The 21,093-nt window shown below is 42.4% G+C and overlaps 1 protein-coding gene across 1 annotated transcript; it reads left to right on the top strand.

Moving 5' to 3' along the window:
- The first annotated feature begins 14,286 nt into the window (after positions 1 to 14,286).
- LOC126602815 (geranylgeranyl pyrophosphate synthase, chloroplastic-like) lies at positions 14,287 to 15,119 on the top strand. Its single transcript, XM_050269670.1, has 2 exons — positions 14,287 to 14,934; positions 14,976 to 15,119. The coding sequence occupies exons 1-2, from the start codon at positions 14,287 to 14,289 to the stop codon at positions 15,012 to 15,014; spliced, it is 687 nt and encodes a 228-aa protein (XP_050125627.1). The 3' UTR covers positions 15,015 to 15,119.
- The last annotated feature ends 5,974 nt before the right edge of the window (positions 15,120 to 21,093 follow it).

The raw sequence follows: 21,093 nt of genomic DNA on the forward strand, positions 1-21,093 counted from the left end.
GACAAAGCAAAAGCTTGGCTTGCAACTTTATACTGGAAAAGAGGACCCGATTGAGCACCTTAACCTCTTTGAGTCCACCATGGCATACCGGATGCACACCGACGAAGAGCGATGTCTTCTCTTCCCCTCCACCCTCTCTGGTGGAGCTCTAAATTGGTATTGTCGTCTTACACCTGAGACGGTAGACTCATTTGAGGAATTGAGGAAACTATTTGTTTCCCAACACATTTTCCAAACCGATCGCTTGCACTCTGCAGATGACTTGTACACTATCCGCCAGAAGCCAGACGAGTCATTACGTATGTATGCTGGCCGCTTCAGCCATGAATACTCCCGGTGTGCCGAGGCAGATGACAAGACTGCCCTCAAAGCCTTCACGGCAGGCCTACGTGATTGTTTCTTTAAATACATGATCAATGCCAATACTTGGAAGACTTACTCTGAGGTGATGGCGCAGGCTTATAACCATGCCTCCGCCGAGGCAAAGACATATCAGGAGAAACCCCCTACAACCATCCTTTATCAACAAGTGGGAGGTGGAAGCCAGACTCACCTAAATGAGAAGACCTCGACTTCCCAAACAGCAGTGGCACCTCCCCATGCCTTGCATAATGCTTCACCGAATCAACAGACATATCAATTTCAAGGCAAGAGGAAGGATTTCCATCCTCACCACTCTCCTTTCAGTAAAAAGAGTAAGGGACACTATCCCGATAACCAAGGGTATCGCCACAATAACGCTCGCCCCCAGGCAGTCAATGCAGTGGGTCAAACCCGCGTCAAGATACCCCCTACCCCAAGGTATGAGACATACACGCCCTTGAATGCCACATGCGCGGCCATTTACCCCAGCATAGCTCACCTGATACCAAAACCAAAGCCAAGGCACCCAGATTACACGCCCCCGAATAACGCGGGCACGTTTTGTTGCTACCATGAGCATAACAGCCATGATAGCGAGAAATGTATCATCCTCCGTGATCGTATTGAAGCTTTGGCACGAGAAGGAAAAATTAATCAATTCCTTCTTCACCCTCAAAGGGATAACCGTAACCAACGCCAGGTGAATGTCATATATTCCATAAGCGGCGGCACACCCATATCTGAATCTTCCAATAGGGCCATGAAAAACAGTGAACGAAGTCTGAGGCCTGGTCACCAAGTGTTTCACGTGGAAGACATCAGGGGAGGGAAGTATCAAAAACCTAACTGGGATCCGATATGTTTCTACCCTGAGGAAGAAAGAGGCATCATCTACCCTCATAACGACCCATTGATCGTGGAGGCTCACATAGCCAACTTTGATGTTCGACGAATCCTCGTAGACACAGGGGCTTCGGTCAATATCATGTTTGCCGAAGCTTTCAGGGCGCTCAGTGTAGCTGAACACTTGCTCGATCGCTCGATTTCTCCTCTGATAAGCTTCTCCGGTGATATCGTGCAACCCTTAGGGAGCATACATTTACCCTTTACTATTGGTACAGGCCCTTACACGGCTACCATTACCACTAACTTCCTAGTGGTTGACTGCCCAACGGCATACAATGTCATCTTTGGGCGCACAGGCATCAATGATCTCAAGGCTATGGTATCCACGCATATGCTGTTGATGAAATTTCCAACCCCCCATGGCAACGGCTACATCAGAGGAGATCAGCTTAGTGCACGATCATGTTACAACACTTCAGTTAAGCAACAACACTTGCCCGGACCCAAAGAAACCCTGTCTGTACATGACCAAGTCACAAAGACCAGCCTAGATGAAGCGAACTTGGATCTTCCTGATAGCAACAATCAACCCGATGATCCTCGAGATGACTCTTTCACCCAGCAAGCCCAACCTGCTGAAGAGTTGGAGAAGGTACCTATCTCAAGAGATTATCCAGATCGCATGGTGAAGATTGGCACCACATTGTCACCACCCCTTCGGTTAGCATTGATATCTTTTTTGAAAGAGAACACTGAAGTCTTCGCCTGGTCATACGAGGACATGCCAGGCATCTCTCCCGATGTCATCTGTCATCGTTTGAGTATTGACCCCAAGATCAAGCCGGTGAGACAGAAGCGAAGATCTTATGACGCTGAACGATACGAGGCAATGAAAGCAGAAGTTGAAAAACTCAAAGGCATAGGCTTTGTCCGCGAAGTCAATTACCCGACATGGGTAGCAAATGTGGTCCTTGTTAAGAAAAATCCGACCAAAGAAAGTCTTTTGCTTCAAAAGGTCTTGTGGAGAATGTGTGTTGACTACACCGACCTAAACAAAGGGTGTCCGAAAGATAGCTTCCCTCTTCCTCTTATTGACAGACTTATAGACTCTACGGCCGGGTGTGAACTCCTGAGCTTCATGGATGCTTACTCAGGATACAACCAAATCCTCATGAACCCTTCGGATCAAGAACACACAGCCTTCACTACCGACAGAGGACTATACTGCTATAAAGTCATGCCTTTCGGCCTAAAGAATGCAGGAGCGACTTATCAGAGACTAGTCAACTCAATGTTCGCCGAGCAGATTGGGAAGAGCATGGAAGTTTACGTTGATGATATGTTAGTCAAGAGCAAACATGCTGACCAACACATCACCAACCTATCTGAAACTTTCACTATTTTGAAGAGGTATCGAATGAGGTTAAACCCCAACAAATGTGCCTTCGGCGTAGGCTCTGGCAAATTCTTAGGTTTCATGATTAGCCAACGAGGCATTGAAGCTAATCCCGAGAAGATCAAAGCAATCCTCGACATGAAGGAACCGGTAACTTCAAAGGACATCCAGAGCCTTACTGGCAAGGTGGCAGCCTTAACCAGGTTCATTTCTAAGGCCACAGACAAATGTGCTCCCTTTTTTAAAGCACTTAAGGGAAGTAGGAAGTACATTACATGGACTGATGAATGTGCCGAGGCATTCAAAAACCTCAAGGAGTACATGAGTAAAGCCCCTCTACTCTCCAAGCCCGAGGTAGGAGACATTCTCATTATCTACCTATCGGTATCAGCTTCAGCCGTAAGTTCCGTTCTCATTCGAAAGGATGGGAATATTGAGCGACCTGTCTACTACGCTAGCAAAGCCCTACAAGATGCGGAGACACGATACTCCAACATTGAGAAATTAGCTCTAGCATTGGTCATGTCTGCTCGGAAACTTCGCCCTTATTTCCAAGCACACGCCATCATCGTGCTTACCAATCACCCTCTTCGACAGATACTCCAGAGTCCTGACACGTCTGGGCGAATGATCAAATGGGCGATAGCATTAGGTGAGTTTGACATCTCCTACCAACCAAAACCAGCCGAAAAAGGTCAAGCAGTAGCAGATTTCATTGCCGACTTCACATATCCGGTTGACATTGCTTCTACACCTGAAGCAGTGGCTTCATTACCCCCGGAAGCTCAGAAGGTAGAATCAACGACCTCAGCATGGAGTCTGTATGTTGATGGCTCATCCAACCAACAGGGCTGTGGAGCGGGACTAGTCTTGACTACGCCCGACAAAGTAGCAATGGAGTATGCTCTTCGTTTCAAATTCAAGGCATCAAACAATGAGGCCGAGTATGAAGCCCTTCTGGCAGGATTACGTTTGGCCAAACACCTCGGGGTTAAACAAATTGATATTTTCAGTGACTCCCAATTAGTGGTCAACCAGGTTACCAACAACTTTGATGCTAAGGACAGCTCCATGGCAACATATCTTGCGCAAACACAACTTTTGCTCAAGCACTTCCACTACCAGATCACCCAAGTTCCTCGAGCGGCAAACAGTCATGCAGACGCCCTGGCTCGCCTCGCCTCAGCTGTGGAAGACAAGATTGGAAGAAAAATTCATGTCGAACTGTTGGCAACACCAAGCACCATGGCCGCAGAAGTATGCAACTTACAACAGGGGGATAGTTGGATCACCCCGATCTATAATTTCCTTGCTCATGGCACCCTCCCAAATGATAAAGTCCAGGCTAAGCAAATTCGATACAAGTCTACCCGCTACCTGATCATCAATGATCAACTCTATAAGCGAGGTTTTAGCCTGCCATACTTAAGGTGTCTTACGCCTGCCGAGGCGGAAATCGTCCTTCGGGAAATACATGAGGGAGTCTGTGGAGATCATGCTGGATCTCGGTCCCTAGCACACAAGACTTTTCGCCAAGGATATTACTGGCCAACACTCCACCAGGATGCCATCAAAGTATCCCGCTCATGTGACAAATGTCAACGATATGCAACTATTCCTCATTCCCCTCCAGAGCCTCTTACTCCTATGATCAGCCCTTGGCCCTTCGCCCAGTGGGGACTTGATTTGATCGGCCCAATGCCGGCAGGGAAGGGCAAAGTCTGTTACGCAGTCGTTGCAGTGGACTACTTCACAAAGTGGGCCGAAGTAGAACCCTTGGCAACCATTACTGAGGCAAAGATAGAAGACTTCGTGTGGAAGAACATCCTTTGTAGATTCGGCATTCCCAATGCGATAGTCACTGACAATGGGCGACAGTTTGACAACAAGAAGTTCAGGTTGTTCTGCTCTAAGTTCAACATCAGCTTATGCTTTGCCTCTCCAGCTCATCCCCAGTCTAATGGACAAGTTGAGGCCATCAACAAAATAATCAAGCGCACTTTGAAAACCAGCTTGGACAAAGCTAAAGGCTGTTGGCCAGAATTTGTACCCCAAGTTCTTTGGTCATATCGCACTTCATATCGGACTTCAACAGGAGAAACTCCATTCTCACTTGCCTTTGGCACAGAGGCGGTTGTCCCTGTTGAGCTCGAGCAAGCAACATTCCGAGTCCAGAACTACATTCAAAGTGAAAATGACAAACAACTCACCCTCAACTTGGATTTAGTCGAGGAACACAGAAACCAAGCTCACTTGAGGAATGTCGCCTACAAGCAGCGCATCTCCAACTATTATGACTCTAGGGTCAAGCTTCGTTCTTTCAAAATAGGAGACTGGGTCTTAAAGAAAAGATTACTCTGCGACAGAGTCCCGAGTGAAGGCACACTTAGTCCAAACTGGGATGGACCGTATGAAGTCATTGGCATCAGTCGCCCTGGCTCTTACACACTTAGAAGCTCCGATGGCAAGACCCTTGGCCATCCATGGAACGCTGATCACTTGAAGTACTACTACAAATAGACTCACGATGTACAAGTGTTGAGCTATAGCCGTTCGGCATCCTATGTAATGAAGGCCATTTGGCAATGAATTCAATAAAGAGGTAATTTAGCCAACTCAGCCCTCACTCTTTTACATTCCTAGCAAGGGAACACTCAAGTGTTGAAACCTCAAAGCAGATATATCCAACACGAAACAAAATCTAAGTATGTGTCGACAAGACTATACAAAGAAAGGAACAACCAAACAATGGCTTATATCCAAACAATAGATCTATTCATACATAGCCAAACATGCATTAATAATAGTGCAAACACTCATAAACACCTAAAATCCAAAACTCTCAAGCTTATAACATGGGCACATGTTATACACACATCAGACTACTACATCCAGAATACATGCAGATAGTAAAGACACTGCTATTCATTCTCATCTGAAGCCGAACCCCTGGCAGTATCACTCCGCGTCCTACCATCATCCTCTGCATCCCCAAGATCCTCTTCACCATGCTGAGTCTGTGCATCAGCACTACCTTCATTATCAGACTCATCTTCGCTGCTAGGATCAACAGCAAGGACAAATGTCTCGCCCTTTCGATGATGCTCATCTATATCTTCGTGGTATTTTCGAAGAATGCTCCCATCATCATAACGATCAAGGACGGCCATCCATTTCCTTTTTTCAAAGCGAGCTTCTTGAGCACAGTAGGGTTTAATAGCAAGATGAAAGGTCGAAGAACTTAAGTATTCTTGCACAGCAGCCTCCCTTTCAGTTGGAATGCTCTTCTCCAGTTCAGAAATCTCAACTAAGGCACCATCCAATTCTCCCCTAACCTTGGATACTTCCAAGGTAGCCACCTCCAACTGTTTTTTAGTTGCCTCAAACAATTTCTTAAGCCTTAGGTTCTCACCATTTCGCCTTTTCAAGCTCTCCATGGTTTCGTCCTTCAGTTGGAGAGCCTGAGTCAAAAGTCCCTTATTCCTTCGGGCCTCGTCCACAAGCTGCTTATTCTCCTTCAGTTTTACCTTGTACCGCTCAACCTCTTGCAGTCTGTCGTGATACTCGGCCATGACTAGCATGGCAAGACGATCATCACTACCTAAATAATGATAATAAAGAGGAAAAAGTAAGGAAATGACAAAGTAACACTCACATATGAAGACAGCTTCAACATCCGGTCGCAATCCGATTCATCCTTAGCTAAGGGCTCTCCGAGCTCATCGAAGGCGAATCGACGCCCTGCCAAGCAATTGTTGATATCCCCAAAATCCTTTGGCCGCGTGGCAACCCTCAAGTCCTTCCACGGGACACTGCCAGCTCTTTCCTTGCCTTTCCCCTCATGGCGGGAACCAGGATCACTTTCCTGGACAGTGTGCTCCATAGTAAGAGGATGAGGCAACAGTCGGCTCCCTTCTCCTGCAACTACGGCAGCAGCATTATCAACGGCCTCGACTCCAGTCTTCCTAAAGGCAGGCCCCTTAAGGACCCCATCTTGGGACTTAGGTCTAACGGATGGTTCCCCTCGGAACTTATGAATTTTCTTATGTGGTAGGATGTCTTCCGAAGGAACTAACACTGGTGCTTTCCTTTTATGGGTGCTAGTACCTGTTTTCTTGCTTACCTTCTCCACTGCATAAGGAAAATCAAAATAAGAAATACAACTTTCCAAATAAAGTAAGGAATTGAGCTAAGTTTACATGAAGGATACAACTTACTCGATCGTCCCTGGCTCTCGGAAACTAAGGGTTGGAAACCGTACCGACGAAATAAGGGTCGTAGCTTGCTTAAGTGTATATCCTCTTTGGGCACCCTCAACACCTTCTCTATGTCAGATAGCTCCTGCCCAAACAGTTGGATGGTGCCCCGCGTCACTACATGAAGCAAAGTGTTAGAATCAAGAAAAGACCACAACAAATAGCAAATAGTACGAACGGTTGATACGTTACAACCTACAGTCTGGAAGTGAGTAAGCACACGTCGCTCAGGCGTGACACCCTTATCATACTCCCAATCATTATACAGAAAGCACCAACGGTTTTTCCATGTGTAGTATGCCTTTTTCTTACCATACACAATACGCTCTCTCTCACTCCGACATGCACACTCGGCATAACCAGTGCATGATTTTGCTGGGCGCATCTTGTAACAGTAACGCCACTGATGGAAGGAAGGCTCACACAACCCACACTCCATCCAAATGATATAAAATCCAATCAAAGTATCCCAGAAACCAGGATTGAGTTGCCCAGGTGCATATCCGATCAAAGATAACATCTTTTGCAACCACGGATGTAAAGGTAGTCTCACCCCTAAAGTCAGTAATATCTGGGTGTAGAACATAACATGACCCTAGGGAGGCTCAGAAGGCCATTCTTCATCATGTACCAAACGTATCCCTACACTACGAGGGATATTACATGACTGCCTTAGCGCCTCAACCTGCTTCTCATTATCTAACAAGTTATTCTTTAGATGGTCTGCTGTGAACTCAGAGCGAACTATGGGTATGGCATCAAAAACAACCCCCTCACCCAACGCCATGGAGGAAGAACTAGCAATAGCTAAAGTTTGACGGTTGGGAAGATCATCCAATGTTTCTCTAGTACCGGACTCTAACAAAGACCCTGAAGACTCCGACATTGCAGACTCAGACTTAGAGCTAAAGCTAGAAGAGCCCTCATCACTAGAACTTCCAGGCTCTGACATCTACAATAAGAAGAAACAAATTCTATCACTACATGCATGATCAAAACATAAGGAAGTTCCTATATTACCCACATGAAGATGGTGCAAAGCGATGCCGGAACCCTTCTCAATCAGAAAGCAATCCGTCTTCCACAGTCACTACAAAACAAGCAAATGAAGACCGTGTCAAGCACCAAAAAAAAAAAAAAAAAAAAAAAACAGCTTCATCCAAAAAGCTTCACCCGAAAAGCTTCACCTCCAAAGCTTCACCCACAAAGCTTCACCTAAAAAGCTTCACCCACAAAGCTTCACCCAAAAAAGCTTCACCCGAAAAGCTTCACCTCCAAAGCTTCACCCACAAAGCTTCACCTCAAAAGCTTCACCCACAAAGCTTCACCCAAAAAAGCTTCACCCGAAAAGCTTCACCTCCAAAGCTTCACAAGGGCCCAAAGCTTCACTTAAAAAAGCTTCACCTACAAAGCTTCACCTAAAAAAGCTTCACCTAGAAAGCTTCATCTACATACTTTCACCATCAAAGCTTCACCATCAAAGCTTCACCTAGAAAGCTTCATCTACAAAGCTTCATCTACAAAGCTTCACCATCAAAGCTTCACCTAGAAAGCTTCAACACCAAAGCTTCACCTACAAAGCTTCAACACAAAACCTTGCTCCAAATAAACAAATTTTGTTCACAAAACCTAAACATTTTTTGTTTTACACCCACAAGGGCCCAAAATCTTCCTTCTTATTTATTCACTTATATATGTTCCCAAACATATTATGATAGATCAAATAATAATTCAAAGTCCAAAATTTAGTTATGGACAAAAATACAAGCAATTCACCAGTACTGAAGTTGCTACAAAAACTGGAATCTTCCCCAGCCTAGAAATCCAACAAAGCTTCGCCTCCTTTTCTCTATCAAATTTTTGCAGCTGCTGCTTCTCTCCAATGGAGCTGAATTTTGGACACCCTCTAGTTCTTGAGCAGATGAACAACTTTCAAGAAGGAACCATTTCTGTTTGAGCCACGGAAATTAAAGTGTTGAATCCAAGCATGACAGTCGGATTCTTGCAGATTTCGAAGCTGCTGTGATGTTTCGAAGATCTGGAAATATTTAACCATTAGTTCATTCTGAATTTTTGATATGTTATGAAAGAGACGATGAGGAACAACTTCAATGAAGAAATCATGCTGATCTGAACAATAGAAAATGGAGTTTCGAAGCTCACAACAAATCTGACGGGTTGACAGAAAAATAATAACCAGTCATTCATCATACCTGAATTTCTTGAGTTATACAGCTCCGAGGGATCTCAATTTTGGATATGTTGTAGTTCACAAGTTAAGGAACAACTTCGCTGAAGAAAGTTTGTTGATCTAAGCAAGAGAAAATGGAGTTTTTGAAGATCACAACAGGTCTGACGTGTTGACAGACAAATGATGAACAATCACTCGTCGTACCTGAATTTCTAGAGTTGTACTGATCTGATGGCTCTCAAATTTGGATATGTTGTAGTTAAGGAATTAAAGAACAACTTTCATGAAGCCAACTTTGTGATTCGAGCTACAGATGATGGTCTTATATTGAAAACCAATTCAGGGTGTTAGGGGAAATGAAAAACAATTCCACCAAAGAAACATCATTATGATGTTTCATCATTATGGTGTTTTCATCATTATGATGCTTTCATCATTGTGATGCTTCCATCATTGTGATGCTTCCATTATGATTGTAATGCACCAACGGTTACACCCTCTATCATAGCAGTATGTGTGTGTATCTCCCTATAGTCATCCTGTGCAAGACTATCGTAGTCAGATGGCTTTCCATAAAACAGCTACCAACTGTTACACCTTCTGCAATTCCACTTATTCGGGCCTAGCAACCTTCATAAACAAAATATATGAAGAAAAAGTCCGGGGCTACCACTTAGAAAACAAAAGAATGAAGTTTTGGTACTTACGACATGGACTATTAGCAAGACACCTCATTCGTCAACTCCCTCGACTAGAGACTTGGGGGACTCCCACCATATGCTACTACGCCTTGGTACTCAAAAGTTCGTGACTACTCAGTGACTTGGATTTTTCAAGTCTCCAACCGAGAAGTTTTCCTCACTCGGGAAATTAAGGGAACACTACCTCAAACTACATGCTTCACTCACAAAGCTTCAACAATACAGGTTTCAACAAAAGCAAAAATTCAAAGAACTTTATGAAGAAGGCTTTGGTGTATTTAACACAATATGTTGAAATGAAGCAAAGCTTATTTATTAATATTTTCGATAAGCCACAAATATGTACATATACATGAGTCAAAATAAACAAACAAAAGGGAGCCTTCACAAAGGTTGCTTAGGGGAAGTCTCAGCAGTCGGTAGAGCCCCAGAAAGAGAAAGCACCGGAGGGTGGTTATCCGGAGCCTCAGTACTTGACAAAACCCCAGAAGGAGGAGGCATTGGAGGTTCATCATTTGAAGCTTCATTACCAGGTACAACCCTAGAGGACGAAGGCAATAAATGCCTTTGGAACAAACCCACAAACCGCTGATGATCAAGTAAAACCTTACCATCAGATTCCTTCATCTGGTCAAGTTTCCTCTTCATGTTTGTAGCATAGTCATGGGCGAGCCGGTGCAACTGCTTATTCTCATGCTTGAGCCCTCTAATCTCCTGTTTGAGACTCATCACTTCAGCAGCTAATGATTCAACTTGGCGGGTTCTAGCAAATAGGCGTTGGGCCATATTAGACACAGAACCTGCACACTGAACACTAAGAGCCAGAGAGTCCTTAACAGCCAACTCATCAGACCGTTTGGAAAGTAGTCTGTTATCTTTGGGAGTGAGAAGGTTCCTGGCCACCACTGCAGCGGTCATATCATTCTTCATCACAGAATCCCCAACGGTAAGAGGACCAGTAGGGGATATGAAGGATGGGCGCCATATGTTGTCTGGAGAAGGCGTGGCTGTCTCTTCTCCAAGGTTCAAGTCAAAACGACGGTCGGAGGGTCCAGACATTTTCAAATGTGTTGAAGAAGGAAGAGGTCAGACAAATCAAGATCTTAGAAGTGCAAGAAATGAGCTTCTACTGGTAGAGATTCAAGTGTGCTGTGGAACTTAATGTCAGCCTCTATAAAAATCTGCACTCGACGGAGCTTCAGAAATCGAAGAGGCGTTTGCTTTCTCAAAAGCTGGGCTGCTCAGAGACCACGAGGGCCGATCTCAGAAATCGAAGAGGCGTTTGCTTTCTCAAAAGCTGGGCTGCTCAGAGACCACGAGGGCCGATCTCAGAAATCGAAGAAGCACCTGCTTTTTCAGCCTCGTCAGCACCTGTCACATGCACAATCAGCTTTGCGGAAATTACGGGCACTCTGTCGAAGATTTCTGGAGAAGTAGAAAGCACGTGAATCTTACTGTTCAATCACCGCTCTCCATATGCACCATCAACTCCTCGGGTACCACATATAACTTTGTCAAAGATCTCTGACAAAGTTTAGGCACGAGAATTTCGAAGTTCCAGCTACCCTACTATTACCCATAAGGGTAAAGGAACAGCACCACTGCTTGACAACTGGAAAGTCCCTATGTGTGTCGACCTCCATGTTTTGCGGCAAGACAGATTGGCAAGAACGTCCAACCTTTACTCACATTCGAGAAAAGACTCCCAACATAATTACTTTCTAAAAAACCGGAGTAGCACCGCTTTCCGAATCTCGAGAGTCAGATCCTCGACGGGATTGCTTGTTCGAAAACCGAAGAGGCACAACTCTCAGAACTTCGAGAGCCAGATTTCCTTAGATAAAGCTTGTCTGTAATCTTCACACGTAACATCAGCTTTCCAGATACCACATACCACTTTTTCAAAGTGCTCTGACAAAATTAAAACACGTGAAGCTGGCAGCTCACACTACATTGCTGTGACCAAGAAGGGTAAAGGAATAGCATTACTACTTGTTATTGGGAAATCCCTATATACATTGACCTCCCTCCTCAACGGACAGGCAAACCTGCAAAAATGCTCAACCCTTTCTCGCATTCGAAAAGGCACCCTCAACATAACCTCTCGAAATACTCAGCTTTATTTCCCCCCGATAATACCTCAGCAAATAAGCCACACCAAGAACAAGAGTATCTCATATCATCAGGGTCGAAAGCAAGAGTATCCCATATCATGCTTTCTCCCTATCTTTGTCTTTGTCCTTGTCCACACCTGCAGGACAAGGAGAAAGAGAGCAGTCAGTCGGAACCTGAAATCAAACCTACAATTTGGAACTGACTGCCTGGAGCCTTTGCCTGGTTGCTTACTTAGCATTGCTCTCGAGTACTCATCCTCAACTGCTGTCAAGGTCACGAATTCCACCGGAAAATACCTCATGACAGTTGATCAGATATTGGCTCTTTACACTGAAGCTGCCAAGCGTGGATGAGTCACTATGAAGGAATGTTCTGAAGGACCATTTAAATGCAAAGGTTGCACACCACTTCTGCCATGCAAAAGATTGAAGCAGAAGGTTCAACGGTGAGCTGAAACAGATCACTACAGCACGACACCTTTCCATACCACATTCATTATTCCGTCAACAGCAAAAGTATCCCATATCATCAAGGTCGAACGTACTCTAGATTTGATGGACTTGTTTTGACCCTCAAATTTTTGAGTCGGCCTTATACTCTGAAGGGCACCAGAAAACCCTCCAGCACAGTTCAAGAATAAGCCTGTGGAAAGTTACTTCTTCAAAAGCAAAAGTATCTCATATCATCTCTTATCCATTTGCTTCTCCTTATCCTGGCAGTTGAATGAGAGACAAGGAGAATGAGAACAATCAACCGGAAGCCGAAGTCAAACCTCTGATCCTGGGTTGCTTACTTGGAATTTGACTGCTTACCTTGTCTGTCACCTCTTTCGGCAGATCTCCTAGCTCGGCGACTTGGGGGACTCCTACTATAGGGTTTGTATCACACTTGACTAAGCCCGAAACTACAACTAAGCTTCAAGTGAAATTGATACATTACCTTGTGCGTCAACATCAGCTAAGTACACCATTCTCGGATGGAGGAAAGGTACTTCCAGAGAAGGGCAGATGAAGATCAGACCACACTTCGGTACTTAGAAGTTTCGTGATTACTCAAGGGATTGGATCTTGCAAGTCCCCAACCGAGGAGTTTCCCTCACTCGGGAACTTAGGGGAGCACTGTTTGTACCATACTTGACCAATCCCGAAACTACCGAGCACCGGCCAACGCTATACTGTCAAGGACCCAGAAGAGTTCCCCTCCGACCAGGAGGCCAATCACTACTCGACACGTGTCAAGATTAGAAGCCAATCAGAGCGCAGCACGTGTTGACATCAAGAACCAATCATAACATGACACATGTCAATGTGACAAAGCTACAAGTTTTTCTATAAATAGGGGTCATTCCCCCACAATATTGCCTAATGCCATTTGTGTTAAATCATTCACAAGAACTCACTAAATTGAGAGCTTGATCCTTTGTACTTGTGTAAGCCCTTCACTACTAATAAGAACTCCTCTACTCCGTGGACGTAGCCAATCTGGGTGAACCACGTACATCCTGTGTTTGCTTCTCTGTCTCTATTCATTTACGTACTTATCCTCACTAGTGACCGAAGCAACCAAGCGAAGGTCACAAAACCTGACACTTTCTGTTGTACCAAAGTCTTCGCTGATTTTGTGCATCAACACATGTTATTGTGCTTTTAAAAGAAAGAAAAGACAAAGACAGAGCAAAGATAGTCGGGTAAGTTTGAACCTTATCGGCCAAGGCTGAACTTCTTACAAAATCTATCTTTGTGGCTCTGTCAGAGGTCTGAAAGCTTTTAGAGGGGTTGACGGGGGAGAAGAGGATACAAAATGAATCGATACCACCATGAACAAGGTAGCAGAGCTATTACAGGGGTTTGGGAAGGTTTATCCCGAATGGGATGAAGGCTTGTGCTGACTACAGCTTCGTTGAAGGCAAATCTGGCTTGAGCAGAGTTTTGTCTTTTGTTTGTTTGTTTGAGTGTCCTTAATTCTGTCTTCTCTTCCTCCTTTTATAGACGACTTCAGCTTGGGTTCCTGTAGCAATAGCGGTGCCCGAATGCGGTTTGGTGATGACTCACTAGCTTTTTTACATGAATGCCACCAATAAAGTACTTTATTGGGCTGTGTAGTGACTGAATAGCCTACCCCCTGTGGTCTTTGAGCAGGTAAGCAGGTGGCCTTTGTAACTTGTGCCCAGCCGAAAGCCTCTTTCCTGCCTCCTAAGTTTTCCTCTGGGCCTTGGGTTTGGGCCGACTTTCTCTCTGGCCCAAAGTTCAGATTTTATCCCAAACAGGTGTGGTTCGATTTGGTTTGTGTTTCGATTTTGGTTTTCGGGTTCAAGTGCCCACCCCTAAGGCCATGCAGTATTCCCTTCTCGCCGGCGGCAAGCGGGTCTGACCTGTCCTCTGCCTCACTGCGTGCGAGCTTCTTGGTGGGTCGGAATCCATGGCCATGCCAGCGGCCTGCGCCGTGGAGATGATCCACACCATGACGTTGATCCACGACGACTTGCCGTGTATTGACAATGACGACCTCCGCCGTGGAAAACCCACCAACCACAAGGTGTTCGGCGAGGACGTTGCCGTCTTAGCCGACGACGCGCTCTTGGCCTTCGCTTTCGAGCACATCGCCGGGTCCACCGTAGGCGTCTCGCCGACCCGAATCATCAGGGCGGTCGGGGAATTGGCCAAGTCAATTGGGTTCGAAGGGCTCGTGGCAGGGCAAGTGGTGGATAAAAACTCAGAGGGGTTGTCCGATTTGGGAATCGAACAGCTCGAATATATCCACCTCCACAAGACGGCGCCGTTGTTGGAGTGCTCGGTGGTTCTGGGGTCGATTCTGGGAGGTGGGTCGGATTCCGAAATCGAAAAGCAGCGGACTTTCGCAAGGTACATTGGATTGTTGTTTCAGGTTGTCGACGACATCCTCGATGTCACCAAATCGTCCCAGGAATTGGGAAAAATGGCGGGGAAGGATTTGGTGGCGGATAAGGTGACTTATCCGAAGCTATTGGGGAATGAAAAATCCAGTGAGTTTGCTGAGAAACTGAACAAGGATGCCAAGGAACAGCTCGCTGGTTTCGATCCCGAAAAGGCTGCACGGTTGATTGCTCTGGCGAACTACATTGCTTACAGGCAAAACTAAAGACACCTTTGTTGTACTTTAGAATTTAACTAGCAATTAATACTCGCGCGTTGTTGCGGGCTAAAAAATTGTATGAAAGATTGTGTATACAAAATATAAAAGATTAATATTGTTTATATTGACAGCATTAAGAAGATTTTCACATATAAAAAAATTTGATTGATACAGATCACATACAAAAGATCATAGATTAGTTTTTATGTGGATGGCAAAAAGATTAGATGTGTGTTTATTTAAGTAGTTTATGTGGCTTTTGATTCAATAGTAGTACTTGTATATCAAAGATTGTGAAATACATGCAAAAAGGTATCAAAAAGTATTGTTTGATTTACATTGATAACAGATGATAAAAGTTGTTCACTGGAATGTCAAAGTTTCCCTGTAGTATTCTTGATTGCCAAGAAAGCAGCCTAGGCAAAAGAAGAAATAAATAAAAGATGCAATGAATTTAGATATGAAGAAATTTATAACATCTAATCTAATAAAATTTATCGTTTGACAAAACAACAATAACAACAACAAAACTTTTTAACACTAAATAGGGGGGAGTATGTTTGCTCACCACCATTTAGTGTGGTGTATGCTCACCACACTATTTATCATTGTTAGATGAGTTTGAATTTCAAGATTCGTATAGTATATAAGCACAAATCTCAAAATTCAAATTCATCTAATGATGATAAATAAGGTGGTGAGCATACACCACACTAAATGATGGTGAGCAAAAATGCACTCCTAAATAAGGTGGTTATATGAAACCTATAATGCTATTGCGCTCAGTTATGTATCACGTTTTTCATTAGATTCAAGTACTCTAAGTTTTTTTTTCTAATAGATATCTGTAAAGGATGTTTCCCTCAAAAAAAAAAAAAAAAAAAAAAAAAAACTGTAAAGGATGTAAAGTAGACATGAAATGATAACTCCATTGGTAGAAAGAAAAGGGTGTCCACTCTAAACCACACCTTTTTCACTAATAACATCTTACTCAATTTTTTTTTTTTAAAGAAATGCAAACAGACATCCTAGTAATATCATCAAGCAAGACTACAACTTTTATTCAAATGCCAATTCTTTTTCTAAAAGAAAACTGGTTGTTAAACAAATTTATTGAATTAGAATCAAACTAATGAGATTAAAGCCAAAATGTAAAACTAATGCACAAAATATATTCGAGAGGCCAAAAAAATTTAAAAATAAATAGGAAAAAAAAGTTTAAAATGTCGAAACATTTTGTTATACTAAAGCACTAAAGCCCTTGGATAGCTTGAAAATCTTACCATTATTCATTCTTCACTCTCACTGTATTATGCTACACATTAACACAATAAAATATAATCAATAGCATAATTATTAATTTGCGAAACAATAAGAAATGGGAACTGTTATTTTGCATTCTCATTATTGCACATACCAAAGAAATTAATATAAATCAAAAGATGACGAACCTATTACTTTGCATTCTCTTTATTGCAGATACCTGATAATTCCCATCACCAGAAACTTTTATTTCGTATAAACCATATGTATGTAACCTGTAAGAAAGTAATAAGAAATTAACTAAACTATCACTCAAGAAGAAGAGTAGAAACAAATCCATTAGTTTTAAGTATCGTAACACAAAACAACCACCAACCCACACCAAGGGTAAACGGACAAGGATTGTCTGCCCTCCTTTTTTCCATGCCCTTCCATGTCCTCCTGTTTTGTGTGATCATGGTTAAGCCACGTCGACATTTTATATTAATTTTTTTTATAAATATAATAAGACAAAAATAAATAGTAATATAAAATATTGACGTGGCTTAACCGTAATCACACAAACATGAAAGCATGGAATGACATGGAAAAAAAGAGGGCAGACAATCATTGTCCAGGGTAAACCACCCATCTTGTCATAACTCCAACACCGCAAGAAAGATGTTAATAAAATATTAGTTCCAATACATCATATTTGCTACTATCATTTTTAGGATTCATGTGGTTTTCCACGAATTGTAAAGCATGTATATACAAAGTGAGGTTTGCCAATACCTCCAGCTATTTCCAAGTGTGCCCTAGTGTGTTTTTTCCTCTGAAACATGCAGTCTTTTTTTTATTTTAAATTTTTTATACATGTATTATTGCCACCATCAACCAAAAAGGAAGGAAAATTGACAAAAAAAAAAAAAAAAGCTATCTTCATACCTTTTAGGAAAACTTCAACCACAAAATAAGGACTACATTTCAAGTCTATGAAAAGAAGAATAACCCAAAATACATTCACGATTATTACCTGAAGCTTTCTAGCTTTCTCTAAAGCTTTCTGCTTTATCAATTCCCTTTCCCTTGCCTGCGTAAATATTAAAAAGTTTAAATCAAGTTCTTCTGAAAATTAAATAATTCACATAATTATGTAAAGGAGCATCTTATTATTTTGAAAGCAGTTGAGGTGGGTTCTATACCAACGAATAACTTGAAGCATATCAAAGTTAATAAGTCTTAAGAGGGGTGAATAAAAACTAAGCAAAGAGAGAAGGTATTGAATGATCAATGATAAGAATTTGGTCACCTTATTTGATCAATGCCAATGATCCTGAAGTGAGTGTCAGGTGCATTAAAATTTGTATAGAACAAAGCTTGAGAAGCACACATCTGTGAATGATAAGAATAATGTTGGAATTTTTTTTTCTTGTTAAATGGAATGGTGATAATTTGATTTAGTAATTAGAATATCTAACACATTGTAGTAAAAAAGTTTAGAGTGCAGACAAAGCATTAAAAATTTATTGAAGGCCTAATCGGATAGATGATTCTCGTAGTAATAACTAATAAGGTTATCGGAAGATAGCTCTCGTGGTAACAAAATTAGGATTTAAACTCTCGTGGTATGGTCCGTTAGCAAATTTAGTCCACAAGTGATTTTTCCGTTAGTTGTCCGTTAAATGCGGGGTAAAAATGTCCTTTTGACGTGTTCTTCTTCCTTGTCTCTCTGCATTTCCTCGTCTAGCTGGGTTTTGATTTTGCTGGGGGAGTAAGCGATGGTAAAGGAGGAAAATCCAGCTGCGCTTTTCTGCAGTGGCTACTTTGCCGCTGGATCATTGCGAATCTGTTCACAAACGTCTCCAAGAAATGCTTCTTCATCGAACCCAAATTGAAGTCCTCATTTATCAAACCTTTCAACAACAAAACTTTAACAATCGAACACCTCGGGATAAGTCTCATCTCCAAACTCAAGTTCATGACCACAGGGTACTTGGCAATCATTCCTGATGACTATCCCATCTTATTCACTAAAAAATCCATCATTTGCATTAGCTTCTGCCCCGACATAAGCATACAAGTTGGCCACCGCTTAAAAGCAGAGAGAACATCGTCCTCAAACCAACCCTATTTCTTATAAGCTTCGCGACTTCTATTCCATACCAACTTATTGTTACCACACAATGTATCTAGTGCATTTGCGAAGGTTGTATTTTCCACATTGCCTCCCTACTGTTTGTTAATGGAATTCCTATTGACAAAAAAAAAAAAGAAAAAAAAAAAATCCTAAAAAACCCAAATTCGCAATGATCTAGGGGCAAAGTAGCCATTGCAGAAAAGCGCTGGATCTTCCTCCTTTACCATTGCTTACTCCCCCAACAAAATCACAACCCAGCTAGACGAGAAAACGCAGAGAGACAAGGAAGAAGAACACTTCAAAAGTACATTTTTACCCCGCATTTAACGGACAACGAACGGAAAAATCACTTGTGGACTAAATTTTCTTACGGACTGCACCACGAGGGTTTAAATCCTAATTTTTTTACCAGGAGGGCTATCTTCCGATTACCTTATCACCACGAGGACCATTTATCCGATTATGCCTTTATTGAAATGCAATGTGAATTTGGTGGATTTATAAAGAATGTAATGACTTACAAAAGTATAAACATTTTGGAATGGAAATTATAAAAAATAAACAACAGAAAACGTTAAGTCATCCAATATAAAGACAACTTTTTTTTCTATATTGTATGTATGTTGTAGTATTGGACAACTTAATGTTTGATACTCATATAACTGATAGGGTATAAAACCTCTAAACAACTGCCACATGTGCGAAAACTTCACACCGAACAATGATCTGGAGGTGAATTTACTCAAGCAAGACAACAATAATAAAACCTCTAAATGACTGCCACATGTGCGAAAACTTCACAAGCCACCACACAAAACTGTCACAGAATGATAGATATAACAGATTTGTATCAGCAACTGCAAAAGGTCATCACCGAAGAGTGATGCCGCATAAAGTCATTGCGGAAGCGAGACCACATAAAATCATCGTAGGTAGATGAGACCACATACACATCGCTCAATGTGAAAACTATATCGAGCCAACGTTGTTTACCAGAAAAGACAACATGATTAAACTAAGATAAACTAAATTAAACTAAACTAATTTGAAACTAAAAAAAAAAGAAAAAAAATCCAAGAAGGGAACCACAAGCCGACATATTCTGATGAAGGGAGAAGATGATTCGGAGACAAGGCAACCTGCAATGACAGGCACCAATATGACCAGCACCATCAACAAGTCCCACAACAGATGAAGAGACACCAGAGGGTCCAGATCTGGAAATCTCAAGTGGTGCGGTCTCCAAAACAGGTCGACCCAAACGGTGCAACGCCAGATTATTAAGCCCAAGGTTGAGCAACCTCAAAGTTTGTACGACCCAGGTGGCGCAACACCAGATCTGGGCGCAGAAGGCAGCTGTTCCCCAGAAAAGTTAATGGAAAAATTCGATTGAAAATCTCAGCACCAGGAAAGAATGACGGAAGTGGCTCCAACCCTTCAACAACCCCAAACCAACACAAACCCCGAATCAGACCCAAATCAAAGAGAAGGCATTGATAAGGGCACAAAATGGATCTAGGATGGTGGCCCGAAAGCAGTGCACAAAACGTTAAGGGAGGGAAGAGAGAGCAGTGCCCACATGGTTGAAGAAAAGGAAAAAAAACGTGGATAGGGGAAGGAAAAAGGTGAAGAAACGCAAAGAGAAAGAAAAGGGCGGTGGAACAAAAGGGAGGAGAAGGAAAAACTAAGGGAAGAAAGGATGGAAAGGGAAGCTAGGTGGAGGAGATAGGGATGGGCTGCCACCCGCCCCAAGCCATGGCAAGGGGCCGACGACTAGGGTGATTTGCATACGAGAGTTTCTGGATGGAGAAGGGCTGGCAAGGGTTCGATCACCAGTTAATAATTTAATTGCAACCTCCCATTGGGTGATTACTATTTTTTTTTTCCATAAAGGGGACAACTGATAGCAAGCCACGATTATCTACTATTTCTCGGCTTGGAGAGGCTATGAGGAATTTTACCTGCCCATTGTGTGATGTATATATACATTTTTAGTCACAACTGCTCAATAATACACACAACCGTTCCAAAATGCTTCCAATTTATTTGAAATCATGTTCAGCAAAACCATTCGAATTTGGAGCTAATTCTTAAGGAATCAATTCACAGGTAATGTTAATGATGCTGATTTTGTTAATGTTAAGAGTTTCTTGCGTTTCTTGACACGAGATGAATTTTCTAAAATTTTTTCAAAAACCACTTCATAATCGTGATGACAGAAATAACATGACGTTGGTTTTGTTCATATAATCTTAAATCCAACTTGAGTCTCGACGCCAAATTAAGAAACATGTCAGTTGGTTGGCCTTGCTCACCCAAACTCCTCCATTTGCATTACGACCTCACGCACCTTCCTTTCGATCCTACATTTTGTGTCTTGGTCCTTACGTCCCGTTTGCACCAAAGACTTTCTTTATTTACATCCAAAATTTTCATATGGTAGGTACATACATAAAATAAGTTCACCATTATAGTAGCTTCGCGATTCAAAATATTGTACATAAATTAAACAAAATGTTATAGTAATAGTAAATTTGTTCCACAAAAATTCTTTTTGCATCGTTAGGAATGGAGTCGATGAATTAAATTCAGATTGGAAGGAAAGTGGTTGTTATGTGAAATGGCGTTATTAGAATGTTAGCAGGTAATTTGACCACCTCAAATGTTCCAATTTTCAAACAAAGGCTAAATACCATTGCATCATATGTGACCATATGTGAGGGAGAGCGACT

This window comes from Malus sylvestris, chromosome 15, assembly GCF_916048215.2.
Source record: "Malus sylvestris chromosome 15, drMalSylv7.2, whole genome shotgun sequence".
NCBI lineage: Eukaryota > Viridiplantae > Streptophyta > Magnoliopsida > Rosales > Rosaceae > Malus > Malus sylvestris.